Source organism: Halichoeres trimaculatus, unplaced genomic scaffold, assembly GCF_033239565.1.
Source record: "Halichoeres trimaculatus isolate MK-OKI-2021-1 unplaced genomic scaffold, fHalTri1.1 fHalTri1_scaffold_1, whole genome shotgun sequence".
Classification (NCBI taxonomy): domain Eukaryota; kingdom Metazoa; phylum Chordata; class Actinopteri; order Labriformes; family Labridae; genus Halichoeres; species Halichoeres trimaculatus.
The window spans coordinates 36,003,200-36,022,345 of record NW_027437179.1 but is presented as its reverse complement, the minus strand read 5'-3'; the positions used below and the strand labels follow the sequence as shown (position 1 = coordinate 36,022,345).

The window sequence follows — 19,146 nt, the reverse complement described above, 5'->3', positions numbered from 1 at the left end:
CCAGCAGATGTTTTCATTCACAGGGTTCTGATAAAGCCCGCTCTGCTGTACCTGCTCAGAAACAGATGGCAGACACACTCAGTCGGCAACATGTGAACATGCTGCAGCATTTAGGGGCTGATGGTAGCTGCACATTGCACCCGAGAGTTAGTCCAGACCCAAACAGAGCAGAAATACACTCAGTTTGCTCAGTAGTAAAAGTTTTCTGTTCGACTAATGCAGGCAGCCTTCAGGAAAGACACTTATTCATGTTAACAGTGCGTAGGGCACAAAAAGTCGGTCACCGGGATTTCAAGTTTGTAAGGCAAGAACTCATGGATGTTAAATGATGGATGACCATGTTAAAATTGTATGAGAACGTCATGAAGGGTTGTTTCTTTTTTTTTCTTTGACTGGTAATTGTTAAAAAAAGGAAGAAAAACCCAGACTTTCAGCTTTGACTCAAGTTTAATTAAGTTTGAGGACCATTCCAGTGTATTTTGATTGGAGTCAACCCTTTGACTTGTTGTGCAACCGCTCTTTGAAACAATGTTCAAGGGTTGTCTCAGCAGCTTGATTTTTTTATTTTATTTTATTTAGGGGTTTTTGATCTTAGCGTGCCAACAACATTAAAAAAAAAAAATACACTTTTGCTTTTTTTTTTTTTTTCTTGGTTGGAACGTTGAGGGGTCAGAAAGTTAAATAGACTCCATATCCCTTGTATTTAAACAGTGAAAGTATGACTAACTCTATTAAATAAAACAAACCAGCTGTAAGATCAACAGATTTGATCCAGTGTTGTCCTTTAACAGTTCTCTAATTACTCTTAATATTTTGCAGCCAAACTCTTCTCTTTGAATTAAAGAATATTCATAAATTTAAGGTAAAAAAATATATATTTTAGATAAGACATATGTTTATTTGAGCGTTATGAGGGGCGTAGCTGATTGACCAACAGGTGGGCACATTGTTGCCATCTTTGCTAAGAGGCTGGGTGATGGTTTCAGCTTCATATTGGTGCCTGTTTCAAGACTAAGACTACAAGTTAGTTAATTTTGCAACATCTGGTCTCCTGTCTTAAGACTTAAAAATGTTTTTTTTCAGAAACAAACTGAGACTACATCCATGTTTCTGTAAGGTTTATGATTCTACTTTTGCTGTTTTATATTCCTTTTTTCGACTTTTGAGTATCAACCTCATTTATTTGGAAATATTTATTCCAATCATTGTAAATAATAGGGCTGGGACGATATGCTATCCTCGCGTTTGGATTCAATTTGATTCGATTTGATTCAGTTCGATTCGATTACGATTTTACTTTCTTTGTAACATCAGACAAAAAAATTTAAAACAAACAAAAAAAGTTTTTTTTTTGACCATGAATCTCAATTTTGATGTTGTCAAACAAAAAAATCCTGATATATCAATCAATCAATCAATTAATCAATCAGTCTTTTTTTGTATAGCGCCAAATCATAACAAGCGTTATCTCGGGACACTGTACAAAAACATTCACAGGTCTAGACCCGTAAATGTTAATAAAATTTTACGATAAATCGTATTTGGATTTTTTCTCCCACCCCTAAGAAATAACAATCTTTATGGTTATTTAATATTATTCACTCTTCAATTGAGTTCCTTCCTTTGAGTTTGCTAATTTGAGACCCCCCCTCCCCTGTGTTTGTTTTCAGCCGTCCCTTCAGCTCCTCAGACAGTCATCTCCAGTGTAAATGAAACCTCCGTGATGCTGGAGTGGATGCCTCCTCGTGATTCAGGGGGCCGTGAAGACGTGGTCTTCAACATCATCTGTAAGAGCTGCGGCGGAGGAAGAGGAGGCTGCACCCGCTGCGGGGACAACGTTCAGTTTCTGCCCCGTCAGCTGGGCCTGACGGAGTCCAGGGTCTACATCAGCGACCTACTGGCCCACACGCAGTACACGTTCGAGGTGCAGGCTGTCAACGGAGTGTCAGATCAGAGCCCGTACTCCCCTCAGTACGCCTCAGTCAACATCACCACTAACCAGGCTGGTAAGTGGGCCCATCTGTCTTTTTCTACACTTAATACTCCCCATGTGGTTTCCTCTTCTCCTCTTTCTTTTTCCACCTCTATTTCTGTCGCTGCTGTGTCCTAGCTCAGTACCTCTTCATCACACTCTTCTCATACAAGCACATAATGCACAGAGCACACAGACCTGCACTCAGTGAGTTCCTCTCGTCTCTGCACGGTGATGTATGCAGATGAAGAGCCGTAAAATGGGACGCAGAGTGCTGTTGATGATGAGACGGACAGAATGTGATGGGCTGCTGGTCTTTACTCTGTGACCTCATCATCATGCGTTTCAGGCGGTGTGGCTGAGTGCAGACAGAGTGGGCTGCTGTCGCTGTTCAACCGCTCAGTGATTAGATTTGTCTTTTATCCTCATGTCTGATTAAAGTGATACCTTAAAGCTACTGGAAACACAAACCTATGATTGCCAAATATGATATTATGTTTCACGAGAATCTAAATAATATAAAAAACTGTTTCCATCCTAATGCATTATATATTTATACAATCGACCACTTTAAGGTTTGAATTGGAAAATGCATTTTAGCATGGATCTCCAGAATGAGCATCATCTGTGTGGTCACATGACCGGCGGTTTGGTTGCAGGAGTTTAAGTTCAAACTGTTGGTGCCTCAGCTTTGGCTGTTGGGATTTTGCTGGATGAGTTTTTGACAATGCAACAGAGCAATCATTCTGCAATGGCTCATTAAGTCGAGAACACAAAGGACTCTGCTACCTGCAGCTTACCTGTAGACTATGCAAGTAGAGTAGTGTCTGTGAGGTATTTTCTCAAAGGTTTTGCAAGACCTGCATCACCCTGTCTGGGTGTTCTCACTATAGCAACATCTTCAAGGTCTGCCATAGCAAGGTTTGCCAAATTTTTCAGCCTGCAGCTCCCAGAATATTATTACTGGAGACTGGCAATCTCCCGCCATGACAACACACTGATAGACCAATCAAGAAGCAGAAAAGATTGATCATAAACACATTATTTTAAGGAAAAATCTGTTATGCTGATGTGTCAAATAGACATGTCATTAAAGATTTGTCTATAGCACCTGTGCATTTTAGTAGGTTGTGTATGTCAAGTGCAGCCTTGTGATGGTTTAATCCAGTGGTGACCAACTCTTCTGCCCACAACACTCAAAGCCCTGTAGGTAGAGAGCAGTGAGCCCCTCCTGTTGGAAAACACTAACAGACCAATCGAAAATGGACAAAAACTAATAGAAACACTAAAAATACCTTAGAAAATCAGACCACCTGTGGTCACATATGGCTGTGTTTCCTTAATAAATTTGCCTCCACTCATACCATCTTTGCATGTGTTTTTCTTTCTTTCTTTCTTTCTTTCTTTCTTTCTTTCTTTCTTTCTTTCTTTCTTTCTTTCTTTCTTTCTTTCTTTCTTTTATTTACCTTTATTTACCTTTATTTAACCAGATAGAAAACTTATTAAGATCTTCAACTGTTTTGCAAGGGTGACCTGGCCAAGAGGTCAGCATATAGAATCTAACCCCTAGATCCCCTGTTTTATTTTTATTTTTTAAAAACTTATGTATGAAATATGCCATTAGAAATTGTTTTTGATGTTATCCCAGGAATCCCATCTTTGGGAACAACTCTGCTTTATAGAAACAATTATATAACCCCAAACAGTTGTTCAAAAACATTTGTGTTGATTAAAGCTAGTTATTTAAAGCTACTGTGAGAAACTTTTTGTGAGTGTTGATTTCAGCGCCCCTGGTGGACAAAGATGCACATCATCTAATTCATGCTGTGGCAGGATTTTCTGACGATAAATCCCATATATCTTCATTTAAACAGCCAAAAAGGACACTTCATGTTAGTATTTGTATTTGAAATTGTACAAATTCCCTGCGTTAAGCTATCAGGTATCACAACATCTATTGCAGGCAAAAAATATTCAGTCTAGATTTTTATTTTTTTATTTATTTTTTAATAGCCCCTTCAGTTAAGCGGTTTGGACTTTACCAGTTCCCACAACCAATCATATACGTTACGTTAGCTTTGCATCGCATTATATGTGAATTTCTTAACATTATTTTTTATCTTATTCCATTTTTTAGTGAGTTTCGCTTTATTCTGTTTTCTTTTGTTAGATTTAGTGTTTTCTCTTTTCAGAACATTTCACTCATTTGATTCTTTTTTATTTTATTTTGTCAAATTTGAATTTATTCTATTTATTTTATAAATTGATTTTATGTCTACCTTTTAGCCAATCATATTCGGTAAATATAAACAAAGGTTGTTTTTGGTAAATTGATTATACTAATCCGACACCTACCCTGTGACAGTGATACAAGTGGGGATGGGTACTGGATAAGGTACTTCCATAGGTACTGACCAAATTCTGTCAAAAGTACCGAGTACAGATTCACGTAAATCAACAGGTACTATGTTTAGGTACCTAAATGCATCCTTGTGACTGTGAGGAGGTGGAAGAGAAGGAGATTTTCCATGCTGGACATGAACACAGCATTACAAGGCTGTATATTGAAGAGTGAATATGTCAAATAAAAAAATAAATAAAAGTACTTTATTATTAAACAAATTGATATTTTTTACCACATATACAAAACCAAGTACCGAAAATTGGTACCGTTGAGTACCAGTACCAATTGCCAGGTACCGGGCATCAGTACCGTATTGTTTCAAATGTGAAAGGTATTCCTAGGAATTCCTAGATAAAAGTGTTAAAACTAAGACAACCATGCAGAAGCTATCAGATCTATCTCTGATGGTCTTTTCTGCCTTTTTTGATCACAAAGAGTCATGAGTATTAATTTTAGTCTGTTATAAAACCAGATAAACACCTCACAGGAGCTTTGACTCAACACTTTGATAGACTGTGACATGACAGGACTTTACCCGCCCTGAAACACCTGTATGTATGTATGAGAGCTATTTTTATAAACACAGCCAACACTCCAGAATCTCCTGAGTCAGCTTTTTAATCTACAGAATCTTCTAGAAACATCCCTCACCATCTCCTGTAACTACCGCCTCTCCACATCCCTCCCTCGTGTGGCTGCGGTGAAACTCGGCAGCATCTCTAATTATTTCACAGAGGCAGCAGCATTGATTTGCTCTTTAATTGTCTCTATGAAACGCATCATTTGGCGTGCGAAGCGCCTCTCCCCCGAGCCCTGCCGAGCAGAGGGGGGGATACAGGCCGGGCTTTATCTTTGCACTGGCTTTGCATCCCATTAGCAACATACATAAGTGCCTGTCATCCCTCATCATCTATCCCCCAGCTCTGAGCGCAGTCTTCTGTGACTGAGCCTCCTAAAGCACAGGAACACAGTGCTTTTATTACAGCGGACATACTGGGTTTTGTTTAACTACACTCTCACTCTCTCATTACTTTCCTCTGGAATCCCCAGATGTCCGTGCGCCTACATGGAAGCAGTCAAACAGAAAGGGTATACAGGGGTGTATAACTTGGATGAGCACATTTAAAGAGAGATTTCCTCACGTAAACTGACTCTTTGTAGCAAAAACTTCAATGTTTACAGAAATCTGATGGTGTAAAAGCTCCATAAAGCGTCCTGCTGAACGTCTAAGTCACAGTAAAATGGAGGCTTTATTCAAACAACGACCTCCTTTTATTGTCTGTTTTGATTTGAGTCACTGGTGTGGTGGGTTAATGAGGGCCTGTGAGTGCAGTTAAGCGTTGTAATGAGGCCCCTGCCCCGCTCTTTCTCACTGGGCCACAATAAGTCTGCCACCCCAGCCCCTTGGCTTCACTGCTTCCCCCTGCCGTGGGGTACTGGCGGAAATTGGGGGGCTCCGCGCCCTCTCCACTGAAGTGCCCGTCACTTTGTATTAGGAGGCAAGAGCTCCCGTCAGAGCGAGCTGTGAAAAGAACTCAACTCTTGCTTTCCTCCAGTCCCCCAGCCTCCCCCTTTCACCCCCGCAGAACCGGGCTCACCCCTGGGACACGGGAGTGCCGTTTTTGTGGCGCTGGGCTCCAGGGCTGAGGGTCACAGGCACCAGGAGCCCATAATTGCATCTGGTTTGTGAGGCTTGGAGGTTACATAAACATGGTGTCAGCCCTAATTACCAAAGGCGGGCTCTGCCTCCCTCTTCCACACAGAATTAAAGCGTTAGATGAAGAGAAACACTCTGCAGAAGACAGAGACAGAGAGGAGTTATGCGGTCATAGAAGTGTGTGAATCCGTCCATCAGTTAGCTCTCATTAGACCAGAGGCGAGAGGTTCTAGAAAGAGACAAACAAACGAGTAAATTGAAAGCGAGTGGCGTGAAAGTGTCTCATTTCTGGTGCTGGATGGCTGCCGTCCTCAGCTTTGACTTGTTGGTGTGGGGATTCAGAGGGAGGAGGCGGTGTGCAGAAACTTCTCACTCACCATCCTCAATCAGGCACCCAGCACACACACTCTGTTCGCCACAGGGCTTATCCTCCCACTCCGTAGGTGGTTGGCTACAGTTCTGCTGCGATAAAGGATGTGAGGACCGTGGAGAGCGCGGTGTTGATGCCACACAAAGCGGAGACGTCGGCATTTAAGCCGCTTTTACAAGCACACGACTAATTCCCCCCAACTTGTATTGAATTGAAACCATCCAGAGCTCTGACACATTTATCAGCCTCAAAAGTGACATTTGAATGATAATAAAATAGGGACGCAAAATATTGGATTTTTTGCCGATATCCGAGATACCGATGTTATATAACGCATTTAGGCAACACTGATATTTTTTCTGCGTACATAACTGCAGAGATCATCAACTGGCTTCTGTATTGAAAGTAGCATATTGTATTATGGTGCATAGTCTTATCACATTTGTTATGTTGTATTCATTTCTTGTGCAAAATAGGAAAAAAATTTACTTGAAACTCTATATTTATTTATAACAATGCTTGCTTTCAAAAAAAAAAAAGTCAAAAAGAGAAATCCTACTTCCTACAGGAGCCAGTATGGGACTGCTCAATCTAAACTGTGCAAAAAAAACACACAAAAATAAAAAAATATCTGCAGCTTCAGCCCATTTTATTTTTATCGGTTTATTAAGCCAATATCAGCTGATACTGATAACATGCCGATAATACCGTGCATCCCTATAATGAATTTCCTCAAGGATTTCTGGGAAAACCTGTAATTTAAAAACCTCACCTGTCCCTCAATTGTCTCTTATTATTATGTGCCGCGTAAACATCAGCAAACTCTGCTTCTGATCAAGGCAAAAGTTCTCCATTAGGGGGCGATATGAGGAAAATATGTCAGGATTTTTTATGGCAGGATCAGGCTCTGAATTTTATCAGGATTTTTTTATTTTCTGATTCAGACTACTTTTACCTGCAAACATCATTTAGTCTCATATATTTGTTATCCTGCTTCATTTCATTGCAGAAAGTGTAAATGTACACATAATATAGACCATGGTTTATGTCAGAGCCATAATTTATACATTGTGAGATAGAGGTGACACTGTAAATGTCTAATAAACAGAAATTGACCAGTGGGTTTGGAGAAGTTCAGGGTAAAAGTTAGTGGTGAATCTTGTTAAGATCCTCATGTAGATCTTTCCCTTCTGGCTCCACTTTTAAAAGCTCAAGTTTTTTAAACCGCTGGATTTTAACATATTTACTTTAAACTTGTAAAAGTCTGCTTTAAATCTTTCCACAGACCTTGCTTCCCAACATTGGGAGGTATTATGTTTTAAATTATTATTCCAGTCCAGTGTTTCACTTAATATGTTGACATTACTAAATCCACAGCCTGTGGTGGGTGATTTTTTACCTTTCTGACACAAATGGAAAAGCTTCTAAGAGAAGAGCTTTAAATTCAGGTTACATGTACGTGACTTTACTGGAAGGTAATATCGTTGAGTTCCTGTTCATGTTTGGCACGAGTCTTTAACATAAACTACAGCACTTACACGGGTTCATTCACACGTTTGCCAACACTTTTTTTAATGACTTTTCCATGTCTTTGAGGCAAATTTGCATGACTGTACATTCTCTGAAACATCTGTTTGCAAGAAAATCTAAGGGTACAAATCGTCATATAGGTTATGACAAAATAAATAAGCTCAAACTTATTTAAAAGTAAGTTTGGATACAAAATGAATATTTATTCAATTTATTCAACTGTTAGAACATTAAAATGTTTAAGGTCAAAACAAAATTTTAAGAGCAAGTTTACAAGACCTTTAGGAAAATTTCTGGGTGTATTTCTTTTTCTAAAATTTATCCAAGCCTGGAAATTTAAATCAAAATTCAAATGTTCTGATGGTTTTTTAAGACCATACTCTACAATAGTTTAAAATAACTGAAAATCAATAAATGAAATAAAATAGAAATAAAAAAAAATATATATGAATAAATACAATTATAAATAGATAAATAAGTTAATTAAATATAAATAAATAAAAAATAAAAATAAACAAAAAAATAAATAAATTAGATAAAAATATAAATAAATAAATAGATAAAATAATATAAAAAATAAATTAAACAATAAATAATAATAATAATAATAATAATAATAATAATAATAATAATAATAATAATAATAATAATAATAATAAAATTCAGATCTTATTTCTTTTTCATTCTTTTTTTTTCTTGTGTTTTGGGGCTTTTTTCCCCCTTTTGTTGGCTGAAAAGCAACAAGAAACAGAGGATTCACCAGTGACTAGATGATGAGGGCCACAGCTTCTGCACATGGGCTTTATTTCAGTCTGAAAAACAATAAGGCCAACATTTGACACCAAATATCTCTTGAATATCGTCATCTAATTCTCTCTGTATAATTCCACACTCAATGGCTTAACCGTGTTAGTGACGCTCGACAAAAAAGTCCAAAAAAGTTGAGGTTTCTGTGGCTTCTTCTTCCTCTTGTGCTGATTTTTTTGTCACACCAGCTCGAGCTGTTTGGAATTTTACAAGGAGATCAGAAAACTTTAGACTGAGACTTTAACAAAAAGAACTTTACAGGCTTGTTGAGGTTATCCTCAGTGACGTGCTGCATCATGTTTTTCTCGTGGACTCGTCTTTGTGATGCTGACCTCATCTGCAGAATGGGGAGAGTGAAAACAGGTGAGGCTTGTTCGGTCCCCGGGGCTACACTGAGTGACTCACGGGTATGGTTTGTGTTACCGTCAGCAGGAATGATGATGTTAAATTCTTTCACCTAAATTATGGGTGTGTGTTTGTCATCCTGTGTTCATTAGAAGTTCAGCCCAGACTCACCTCGAGCTGACCTGAGCAGATGGAAGGTTTCAGTCTGCAGAGGGTTTTTTAGCTCTTACTATTTAATCCCTCCTGTGAAGAGATGATCTCCTTCCTGAGCGCAAACAATCGTCACTCTGTCAGAGATTTCTGCACATTTATGAGCTCCATACAGTTTATGCATATTTCCTTCTTTAGTGTTTAGTGTCTGGATTGCAGAGGACGTATTTGTTTGGGCATTTCATTAACTCAAGGTGAGCCGGAGCATCTGCTGCTGATGCTACGCAGAGGCAGAGAGGCTGAATTGGTTTCTTATCAGGTGAAGCGCCTGATTGTCGGACTGAACCACATTACTCAGGGTGGGTGGTGTAATCAGGCGCAGTCTTTTCATACGGTCTCAGGAAGATTTATGGCTTAATTATTGTCCAAATTGCCCCGATCCAGTGTAGCCAGGCTACCAGGGACTTTGCTGCTCCACTGGGCCGTGGTGTGAAAAGCACTGGTGCAGAGCCAGGCGGGGCTGCCAGAATGTGTCGATGCAGCAGGCGGCCAAGTGTGGCTACTACTCTGTTGACTTTAAGACAGTTTGAGAAAGAAGAGTAGAGAGCTGACGGGCCTCTCTGCTCGATTACCTGGCTTTGTCTTACTCAGGGTCAATTTAATTTAGGTGACCTTCTTTGTCACAGAACTACACAGAAAGTTAGTTTGTGCACAAAAGAAGTCTTTGATTTTATACATCGGGCTGCTTCAGACTTTTCCAAAGGCTAACCAAAGCATTGTTTTCAAAAGTCTGAAGATGTGCTGTTTTTATGTGCCATAAAATGCAATAGTTGAGTAATGTGTCTTAGTTTTTTTTTTTTTTTCCACAAATTTTAGCTTTCTTGTATTTATTTACACCCATAAACTGACCCCACTTAGATGCTTTCAGTAAAGACTCTAATTGGCTGTAGAGTTTTTCTTGTTTCTCACCCATTTCAGTCAACCTTACCTTATAGAAACAGCAGTTTTATACATAAAGCAGCTTTTTCTTTCAGGTGTGCTTTAAATTTGGATTCAAGACATTTATAAACAGCTTAAAACAGTTCCTAATGGAGTTAAAATCAAAATGGAGAAACCATAAGTGCATCAGACATTGCATAAAGCAATCTTACAAAAAGCAAGAAGATAAGATTCTAAAGAAAAGCATTACCACACATGCAGTGAACCACATGACTCATCAAACTGCAACAAAAAAAATAAAATAAAAATAATAATCTTATCAAGTGTTTTTTGTCTTATTTTAAGTAAAAGTTGTCTTGTCATACTTGATATTAGCCTCAGTTATCTGGTCAGTCCAGAAAAAAAAATCTTGCTTTATGTCATTAAATGACAAAAAATCAGGTCTGAACTGTTGGTAACAAGTTAAAGAAAAAAACGTGAAAAATTTGCTTGAAATTTACTTAAAACTAGAACAATGTCTTACTACAAGTAACTTTTCTCTTGTTCAATTGGAAGACTTTTTTCCTTGTTAAAACCAACTTAGACCTCATTTTATTCTTTAAATAACTTGAAACAAGACATTTTTCTGGACTGGTCAGTTGAATGTGACTTATTTGAAGTCTAAAAAAGACATTTCTACTAAAAGTAAGGCAAAAACACTTAATAAGATTTCATTTTCTTTCCAGTGTATATATAATGATTCAACAGCTTTATATAAAACAAAAAACAGGGGCAGTTGTGATGGACCCTTTTTACTTTCAACAGTGCCATGTGTATACCAGCTCAGTGTTCAGTGGCCTGAGATCCATTTTTAAACGGCCCGAAGATTTTATCTTCCAGTGCATTAAGCATGGCACTGCACTGGAAAAAACTGAAATCTTATCAAGAGTTCTGTCTTGTTTTCAGTAGAAAATGTCTTTTTAGACTTAATTTAAGTCACATTCACCTCACCTGACCAGAAAAGTGTCTTATTTCAAGCTTTCTAAAGATTAAAATGAGGTCTGAATCACGTGTGTCAAGTCAAAGTAATCTGCCAGTGGAACAAGAGAAAAGTTGCTTATATTGAGACATTATTCTAGTTTTAAGCACATTTCGAACATTTTTTTTCTTGTTTCATCGGCAGATTCTCTTTTACTTGCTACAAACAATTCTTTAAACTACATAAAACAAGACATTTTTCTTGACTGATCAGTTGAATGTGACTCCTTTTAAGTATAACAAGACCATTTTTAATAAGATTTCAGTCTTTGCAGTGTGAAAGGAATCATGTTCTAAATCGTGTTTTTATTCACATTTTCTTTCACAATCACAAATAAAACCAAAGTTTATTTAATGAGGTCTCAACAAACTGCATTTGGACTGTGCATAGGCTACTTTAATAAAGCTAAAGTCCTGTACATTCTGCAGAAAGTCAACATTTCTTACAATTGACATCTTTAAATGGATGTATTCATCATGATGTGAAAATGTGAGAGCTAAAGAAACACATCAGAGAGGACAAACCTAGATTAAAGTTATACAACTGTGCAGGATAAGAAATGCTCAGGGCTTAAAATGCTGTCTGAAGGTCAAAATAGTCTGAATATGAAAAAAACAGTCCTGATGAAGTCCAGATCCTGATCCTGATGTAAAAATATTCTGACATATTTTTCCTATATAGCCCCCAAAGGAAACAGTTTTCTGTGTCAGAAGCAGAGTTCGCTGATGTTTACACTGCAGAACTCTGACCTTTAATCATCTGGTATTGACACCTGAAGGACAGGTGAGGTTTGATTTCATAAGTCTGTAATGATGGCACAAGCCTGTTTGAGATATTCACATAAAGCATTCACATGTTACTTTCATGGTCCACTGTGTTCATGAATCAAGCTTTGGAGGCAGAGAGTCAGACAGAGACCAGCAGTAAACATGGCGTGCAGTGTGACAGTGACAGAAGGTGATAAGAAGGACACATATGGTGAGAGCCTGTGTAGGTCAGCAGGCAGACAGACAGGAGGAGGCCTCAGTGTGCACCTGGAGCTCAAAATGAGATACACACACACATGCATGCATTCACCTTATTCATGCTACACTTTTGACGCAGAGTTTATAAGAATCAGACGACTTTCGAAGAGAGTGCTCATAGCGCAGCAGAGCAACAGCCTGCAGGGTTAACAGCAAGGTCCATCAGATGACTTTAAATAATCTTTGCACGCTGTTTGAATTTAATCAGGACTCCCAGAAGAGAATTAGCACGCGAATTGTCAAAATTAGTTAACTAATTGATCTTGTTCATGAATCTTTCAGTAGCCATGTGTCTTTGAGCTTGTTGCAGAGCTTTGTTCCGCTCCTGCATGAGGACTGCACCCTGGCAGGGAGAAGAGTGAGACAGTAAGCTCATCGCCTGCGTACGAATCTGGGTTAAAAGGCCACGATCTTTTGGCCCAGTGGGCTGTAAAAAGGAGCATAATGTGCAGCTACAATTAATTCTTGTTGAGTGCATTAGCTGTAGTCAAAACGCCTGAATAACCGAGCACGTCATTTATTTACTCTTTATACGTGATTAAAAAAAGATCATAAATAAAGGTGATGAAGCAAAAAGGGGCCGTGACACAATCAGCACTTTGTTTTTGAATTTATTAACCTTTATTTAAACTTTCAGGAGTTAACTTCAGTAATTAAGCAAATGGATCCGTGATAAACACAATGGCACTGTCTCTTTTCGCCTCTTTCCTCTTCCTCTCTGCCAAAAATGCTCCCAACTTCAAGTTTCTGCTCTGACATGTAGATTAAGCATTCCTTTTAAGGTGGATGCAAAACAGAGTTGTCAAAGTCTGAGCGACTCTCTTGCCAACACTCGGGAGAGTTCGCTCAAAACGGGACGTGCAGCTTTCCCCCTCGCCCGCGCTCAGATGTCACTAATGCCTCTCATTTTTTAATGTAGCCTCGATTTGCCGCAGAGATCCCGCTGATCATGCGATCTGGATCCTCCATCATCCCCGCTAAGGTTTTACGTGTAAATTGGGGTCAGGAACTTTATAAGCAGAGATGATCTTTTATAATCCTTACTATTGTGTGCCACTCAAGGCAGCATCCTCGTCCTGCCTGGATAAGCATGACTTAAGCATTGCTGTGCGTTGACATGGAGCAGCAGCAGATGTGCTTCTTGTTTGTTACTTCGGAGCTGCTTAGTGGAAAGAGCAGAAGGTGGGTCTGACCGATTTTGTTGAAAGATCACGAATCACGGAACTGATAAGGGTCAAATAACAGGCATGAAGATGGGTCACATTCCTCTGAAGGCCTCTGTGTAGGAGCACACAAACTTTTCCTGCGGAGGCATTTCTGACAGTTTATTTGATGGGGGCTTTTATTTTTGTAAGATCTGTACTTCTGCTAAAACTCTTTGTCATGGTGTTGTGCAGTATGTGGAGTTTCCTCTTAAGGCTGCAGATGCCAGTTTGGGATTTGCTTGATGATTAAAGCTTTGTCTATTTTAGCTGAGTGAGTCACAGCTTCATCCGCATCCCTGCAGCAGAGAGCTCCAACGTTGTGTTTGCTTCAGTGTGAATCAGACCGCAGGGAGGGACGGGAGAGCCACACATTCTTTTGAGTCTTTGAAAAGGATAAACTTCTTCATTTGTGCAGTCTGGGATATCTAAAACCTTTATCTTGTTGTATAAAAAACAGAAATGGTCTTATATGATTTAACCATAGACTGTATAATTAATGGATGTGTTTCTTTTTGAAGCAGATTGGCTATGGCAGCCATATTTGAAGTGACAGGGGCTTTCGCGTACAGCTATAGGGCACTCGTCAGTCATGCGAGCCAAGCTGTACTTCTGATTGGGCGAGCTTGTGGACTTAATATCCTCTGAACTGCAGAGTTAGAAAGAAATCACCCCCCTGTACAGTGTGTGCAGATAGTAAAATTAGCGATTCAGACAGGAGACGTTTTTTGAACCAGGCTGTAAATAGGTGAATTCCTGCTGTGAAAATGTTTTTTTTTTGGGCTAGGTGTGAATGTGACTTCTGGTACTCTCAGAGCCATTCTCAAGTGAACACTAAAGAAACAGCAGATTTAGCACTTGATCACTATCTTATATTCTTAGGTTGCTGCTTGTATTGCAAGGGGCTCCTGTCCTGGGACAGGAATTGGTAGTGTTTTCCTGGATGAAGACTCCATTTCCCATGAGCACCATCACCCACTGTAAGGACATGACTCTTGCCAAGGCATGCATTTGTTTTAGAGAGCAGATCTGTTTACCTCCTCCAAGGTGGTTATGTTTCTGGGAGAGTTTGTTGGTTTGTCTGTGAACAACATAACTCAAAAATTAACCAACAGATCTTGACGAAATTTTCTGGAAATGTTCAAAATGGGAAATGAAAGAAGTGATTAAATTTTGGAGGTGATCCAGATCACCGTCTGGATCCAGGATTTTTTTTAGAGGATTCTTTATCATTGTGAGATAGGGCTGTTTTCACCATATGTGAATATAACTCCACAATAAATGGTCAGATTGCTTTGCAAAAAAATATGACTCAAGGTTGTAATCATTTCTGACAGATTTAAAAGTATGATCCAGATACTGGCAATATTCTGCATACTAAGGTCTGGAATATGAAATATGTCATCATAATTTTCAACACTGTCAGGTAACAAATTATTGTACAAACCTACAACTAACACCAAATTGTAGCAGACAGTCTGCTAAAAGGAAGTATAACATAAAAGTCAGACTAATGTGTTGCATGACAATCACAATATTTTTGGTGGAGGTCTGCGCTCTCTTTTCACAGGATGCAAAGTCTGACTCTACATTTTATTGATAGATGTGGGTTAGAATGAACATTATCTCAAACAGCTTAACCTGTGTTCAGAGAAAAAAAAAACAATCCAAGAAACTACAAAACTGCAATATTCTTGAAGTTTGTTTGAGGACTGCTTTAGAACCTCCCATCGACCCAGAATCTTTAAATTCCTACTCATATTTTTTTATTCTATGACACTAAACTGAGTCAGTGAAACAGGGTAAGCTCTCCTTTCCTCCTCCTCTTCCTCCTCATGCTTATCGAAGTTCCATCTCCTGTCCGCAGATTTCCCGGCTCTGCTTCGATTTAAACCCTAACCTCCTCAAGCATCTGAAAACTCTTCAAGCCAATGAAGAGCCTATTTCTGAATTAGCTTATGGTGTGTATACGAGTGTATTATGGTCCCCAATCTTCCCGAGTGCAGATGGTTTAAAGCTTGATAAACTGAAATCTCACTTTTGTAGCTTTACTGCTCTGGAAAATCTTTATAGATGTAAAACCCACAATCCTTTGCAGCTGGGGAAACAGGGCAGGCAGCCAGGAGGCTAAAAGTACATGCAAAACGTGGGCCTCTCCCTTTAAGACGGCCGACAAGAAGCTCATAAATGGCCGTGAGTCGGTGAGAGTGGAGCAGTGGCAGCCTGTTTGGTTGAAGACCAGCTGCTTCAGGCCCTCTGGGAGAGTCTGCGCTGTGGGGAAACTGATTTTTACAATGAAAAGGAAAAGGGATTTACGAGCCCTGACCTGTTCTCGCTGCCTTCCCCGTCTTCTCCAAATCATAGCGTTGCTCCCTGCCTCACAACGTCTAATCATATCAGAGCCACATGGCTGCAGACACATAGGGATGTTAGAGAGCTGCGGATAAAAGGCCTCCAACATGTACTTTCTCTGAAGCATGTGATTCATGTGATTCAAGTGTGGACTCAGATTGAGGGATGTCCCTTTTCAAGTCGCACTGAACCAGAGCAGTAAGTATCAAACCGTGAGGTGGCGACGTCTGTCAGTAAAGTAAGTCAGCTGGAGGAAATAAAAGACACTTCTTGATACTTCATATGACAGTTTCATCTATGTTTCCTTAAACTTTCACATAACTGACATCAGTGTGACAGTCTGACTGGAGACTACACCCTCTGTATGATGAGTTACGACTCTTGTTGTTGCACGGCCTGACCCAAGTGAAACATTTGTAGTGCATAAATCAGTTTGTACATGAAATTAAAGAAACAGGACTTTTTTAGTCCTGTCTGACAGTCTGTGTTTACATGCACACTAAAGTCCACCTCTGGTTTCAGCTTGGTTGGCTGATTTAATCACTATCACCTATTTCAGACTGATGAAGGATTACAAAACAGGTTACCAAGAGGAAACCTGACCATACAATGAATGATGGAAGCACTGGAAATCTCTACAGCTATGCTACAATACTTTAATCTTATTTGTTCTCTTTCTTCTGTTGAAGTTTTGTTTACTACTCAGCTTCTTTTGATACTTGGAACATCTAGCTCTCATTTAGGTCTGGTTGATATGTTTTTTTGTTGTTGTTGATGTTCGTTTGTTTTTTTCCCCAAAGCTGTTTATTAGCTTGTGTTACATGGAAGCAACATAACGCCAAGATGAAATACAAAAAAATAAAAAATAAAAATAAAATAATAATACTATACAAAGTAATCTCAGTAATAACAAGGATAGAAGTAGTGCAAATTGCAAATTATATCAGAATATGCAAGAAATAGTACAAGTAAATTTTTATCATTAATTGAATTAATGATAAATTCAGTAAGAAAATATGAAAAAAATATCTAAAATATAAATAATAAAATATCTAAATAAATAAATAAATAATAAATAAATAAATAATAATGATAAATAAATAATAACAATGATAATAAAAATAAATAAATAAAATCAAACTAAAAAGGGGGTTAAAATGGTAAAAATAAATAAATAATACATTTCCATTTGCTGCCTTCAACATCTCTTTCGAATTTATCATAATAGGTTACCACTTAATCAAGAATCTCAGAAAAGTCCAGCTCCTTTAGATGCTCAAACAAAGGGTCTCACATCCGATGAAATTTCCTCAGGGAGCCTCTTACTAACTGTCTAACCCTCTACAGCTTCGCAAAGTGAAGAACACCCTTTACCCACAACATATAGGAAGAAGGTGTGGGGGATTCTCACCTAAGCAATATCAGGCATCTGGCTAGAAGAGTAAAGACTACAAAAGTTGGTTTGGTTGAGATGTCAATGACAAATAACAAAATGAATCAAAATGATCTCAAACTGTATTATCCAACATGTAAAACATGTATTATAAATCAACACAAGGATTTTCTGACAACACGTAAACACACCAAGTCGGTCAGAGTAAAAAAAGGACAAAATAAATTATGAATTACCCTTTTTGAGATCTTTATCACAGTTTAGCTGATGCACAATCCTCTTAATTGACTTAAACTGAGACAATGACATTCAAACCCAGAGCTAACTGCAGCTTGAGACGTAGCCTTGACGGTTGCTGGTTTGGCCTGGTGGTTAAAGTTGGGCATACACTATGCGATTGTCGGCTCGTTTAGAGCCGATTTACCACTCATGCAATTATTTTTTGGATCGGGCTGAATTTCAACTCAATTTTGTGTTGTACCTCGTGTAGTACATGTGGGATAATGAGGACAGATTGACACCTCACGACGTGCTCCGGATCACAAATGACCACTGATCGCAAGAAAATCAAACACATTTGAAATCCTGGTCGCTCCTCATGAAGCTATCGCACAGTAGAAGCAGTACCACGAGTCGACTTGCCTCAACCTCTCGCACAGAGCAGGTGCGATCTCTGAAGTTGGTCTAAAATTGCATAAAGTTGGTCTAAAGTTCAATTTAGCTGTCACTGCTTAACTCCTCTTCTCACTGAAGGATTGAAAGACCGTATTGCCCACGTCTGCCCAGCCAATTCCTTGTCTATACACATCCTCATCTTCTTTTTTTTGTTTTTGTTGTTGTCTCTTCATGCAGAATCCAGTCGTGATCAGCTGGCAAGTCTTTCTACAGCTAATTCATGAAATTTTGGAGAAAAAACTTGTTGTGCTAGAAAAAAACTGCAGTTTTGGAATCAGGATGTCAGTCTTGGTTTTAATCAGCATGAAAAATCTAACTCAACAGACAACTTTTTTCAAATTGTTCTCCAGTGTTATTAGACACAAATAATTGTATTTTCTTTTATGGGAAATCCAGTAAAAAGACTTTACTTATATAGTGATTTCTCTTGTTTGCTAACCACTCAAACCGTACACTGACAGCAGAGGCTGCTCTGTGAGAGCCTCCTGGGCACAAACCACTAACCAATCCACTGACCGATGATCAGCCCTTCTTCTGTATCCGCAGTACAGCAATTCACAATTTGATTGCTTTGATTTCACAGAGCATGTTATAACTGCTGGGGTAGTCCCAGGTACTGCAGCACCTGCAGACCCCGCCCTACCATAAAGCCTCGTGGTTACCCCTGACTGATCTCCTCTCCTGCTTTCCCATCCCCGTGGTCTCACTTCAGCAGCCCTGCTTAATGAAGATGCCCATCATGTTCAGTGTTCGGTAATGAGACCGAACAGAAGGAATCCAGCTCCTCCTGAACGAGAAAACGGTCAAAGAGGGAACGGGAAAGCCCACCAAAAGAGTTTTGTCTTATAAAAGATCACAGAGACATAAATTAACGGGCTGGATGAAAGCCTCTCTTCTCTGCTTGTTAGCAGAAGCATGGCCCATTAAATCAGGGTTTAAATGAGTGGAAATATCCCCATCTTTAATTGATTAGGGAAGTCACTAGGTGTTCAAACAGAACGGGAACTCGTCTGTTGGAGATGTGGGGGGAAACAGAGCCTTTGTGTTCAGTGTTTTTGGGCCAAGGCCAGAGCGTCATGCTACAAAAGACTCGAAAGCAGCGTCTTTCATATCAGATCCATCCCAGAGTAATGATGTCTGCTCTGAAACCCAAGTCTCTGACAGCAGCTGGGGCCTCCCATCCTCTCACAATTAAGCAACGTGATACACAACCTTGAACGTTTCAAATGGATCCTCCCATAAAGAGCCCCGGTACTCTCACTCTTTACTGTCTCTCATTATCACCGAGGTGTTTGCAGACAGATTTA

General features: G+C 39.2%; 1 protein-coding gene across 4 annotated transcripts in view; it reads left to right on the top strand.

The window, feature by feature from the left end:
• Positions 1-19,146, top strand: part of ephb2b (eph receptor B2b) — a 238,679-nt gene that overhangs the window by 171,391 nt on the left and 48,142 nt on the right. For all 4 annotated transcript variants that reach the window (XM_074669379.1, XM_074669361.1, XM_074669370.1 and 1 more), the window contains exon 5: positions 1,671-2,006. In XM_074669379.1, the coding sequence (XP_074525480.1) occupies positions 1,671-2,006 (336 nt within the window). The remainder of the gene's footprint in view (positions 1-1,670; positions 2,007-19,146) is intronic.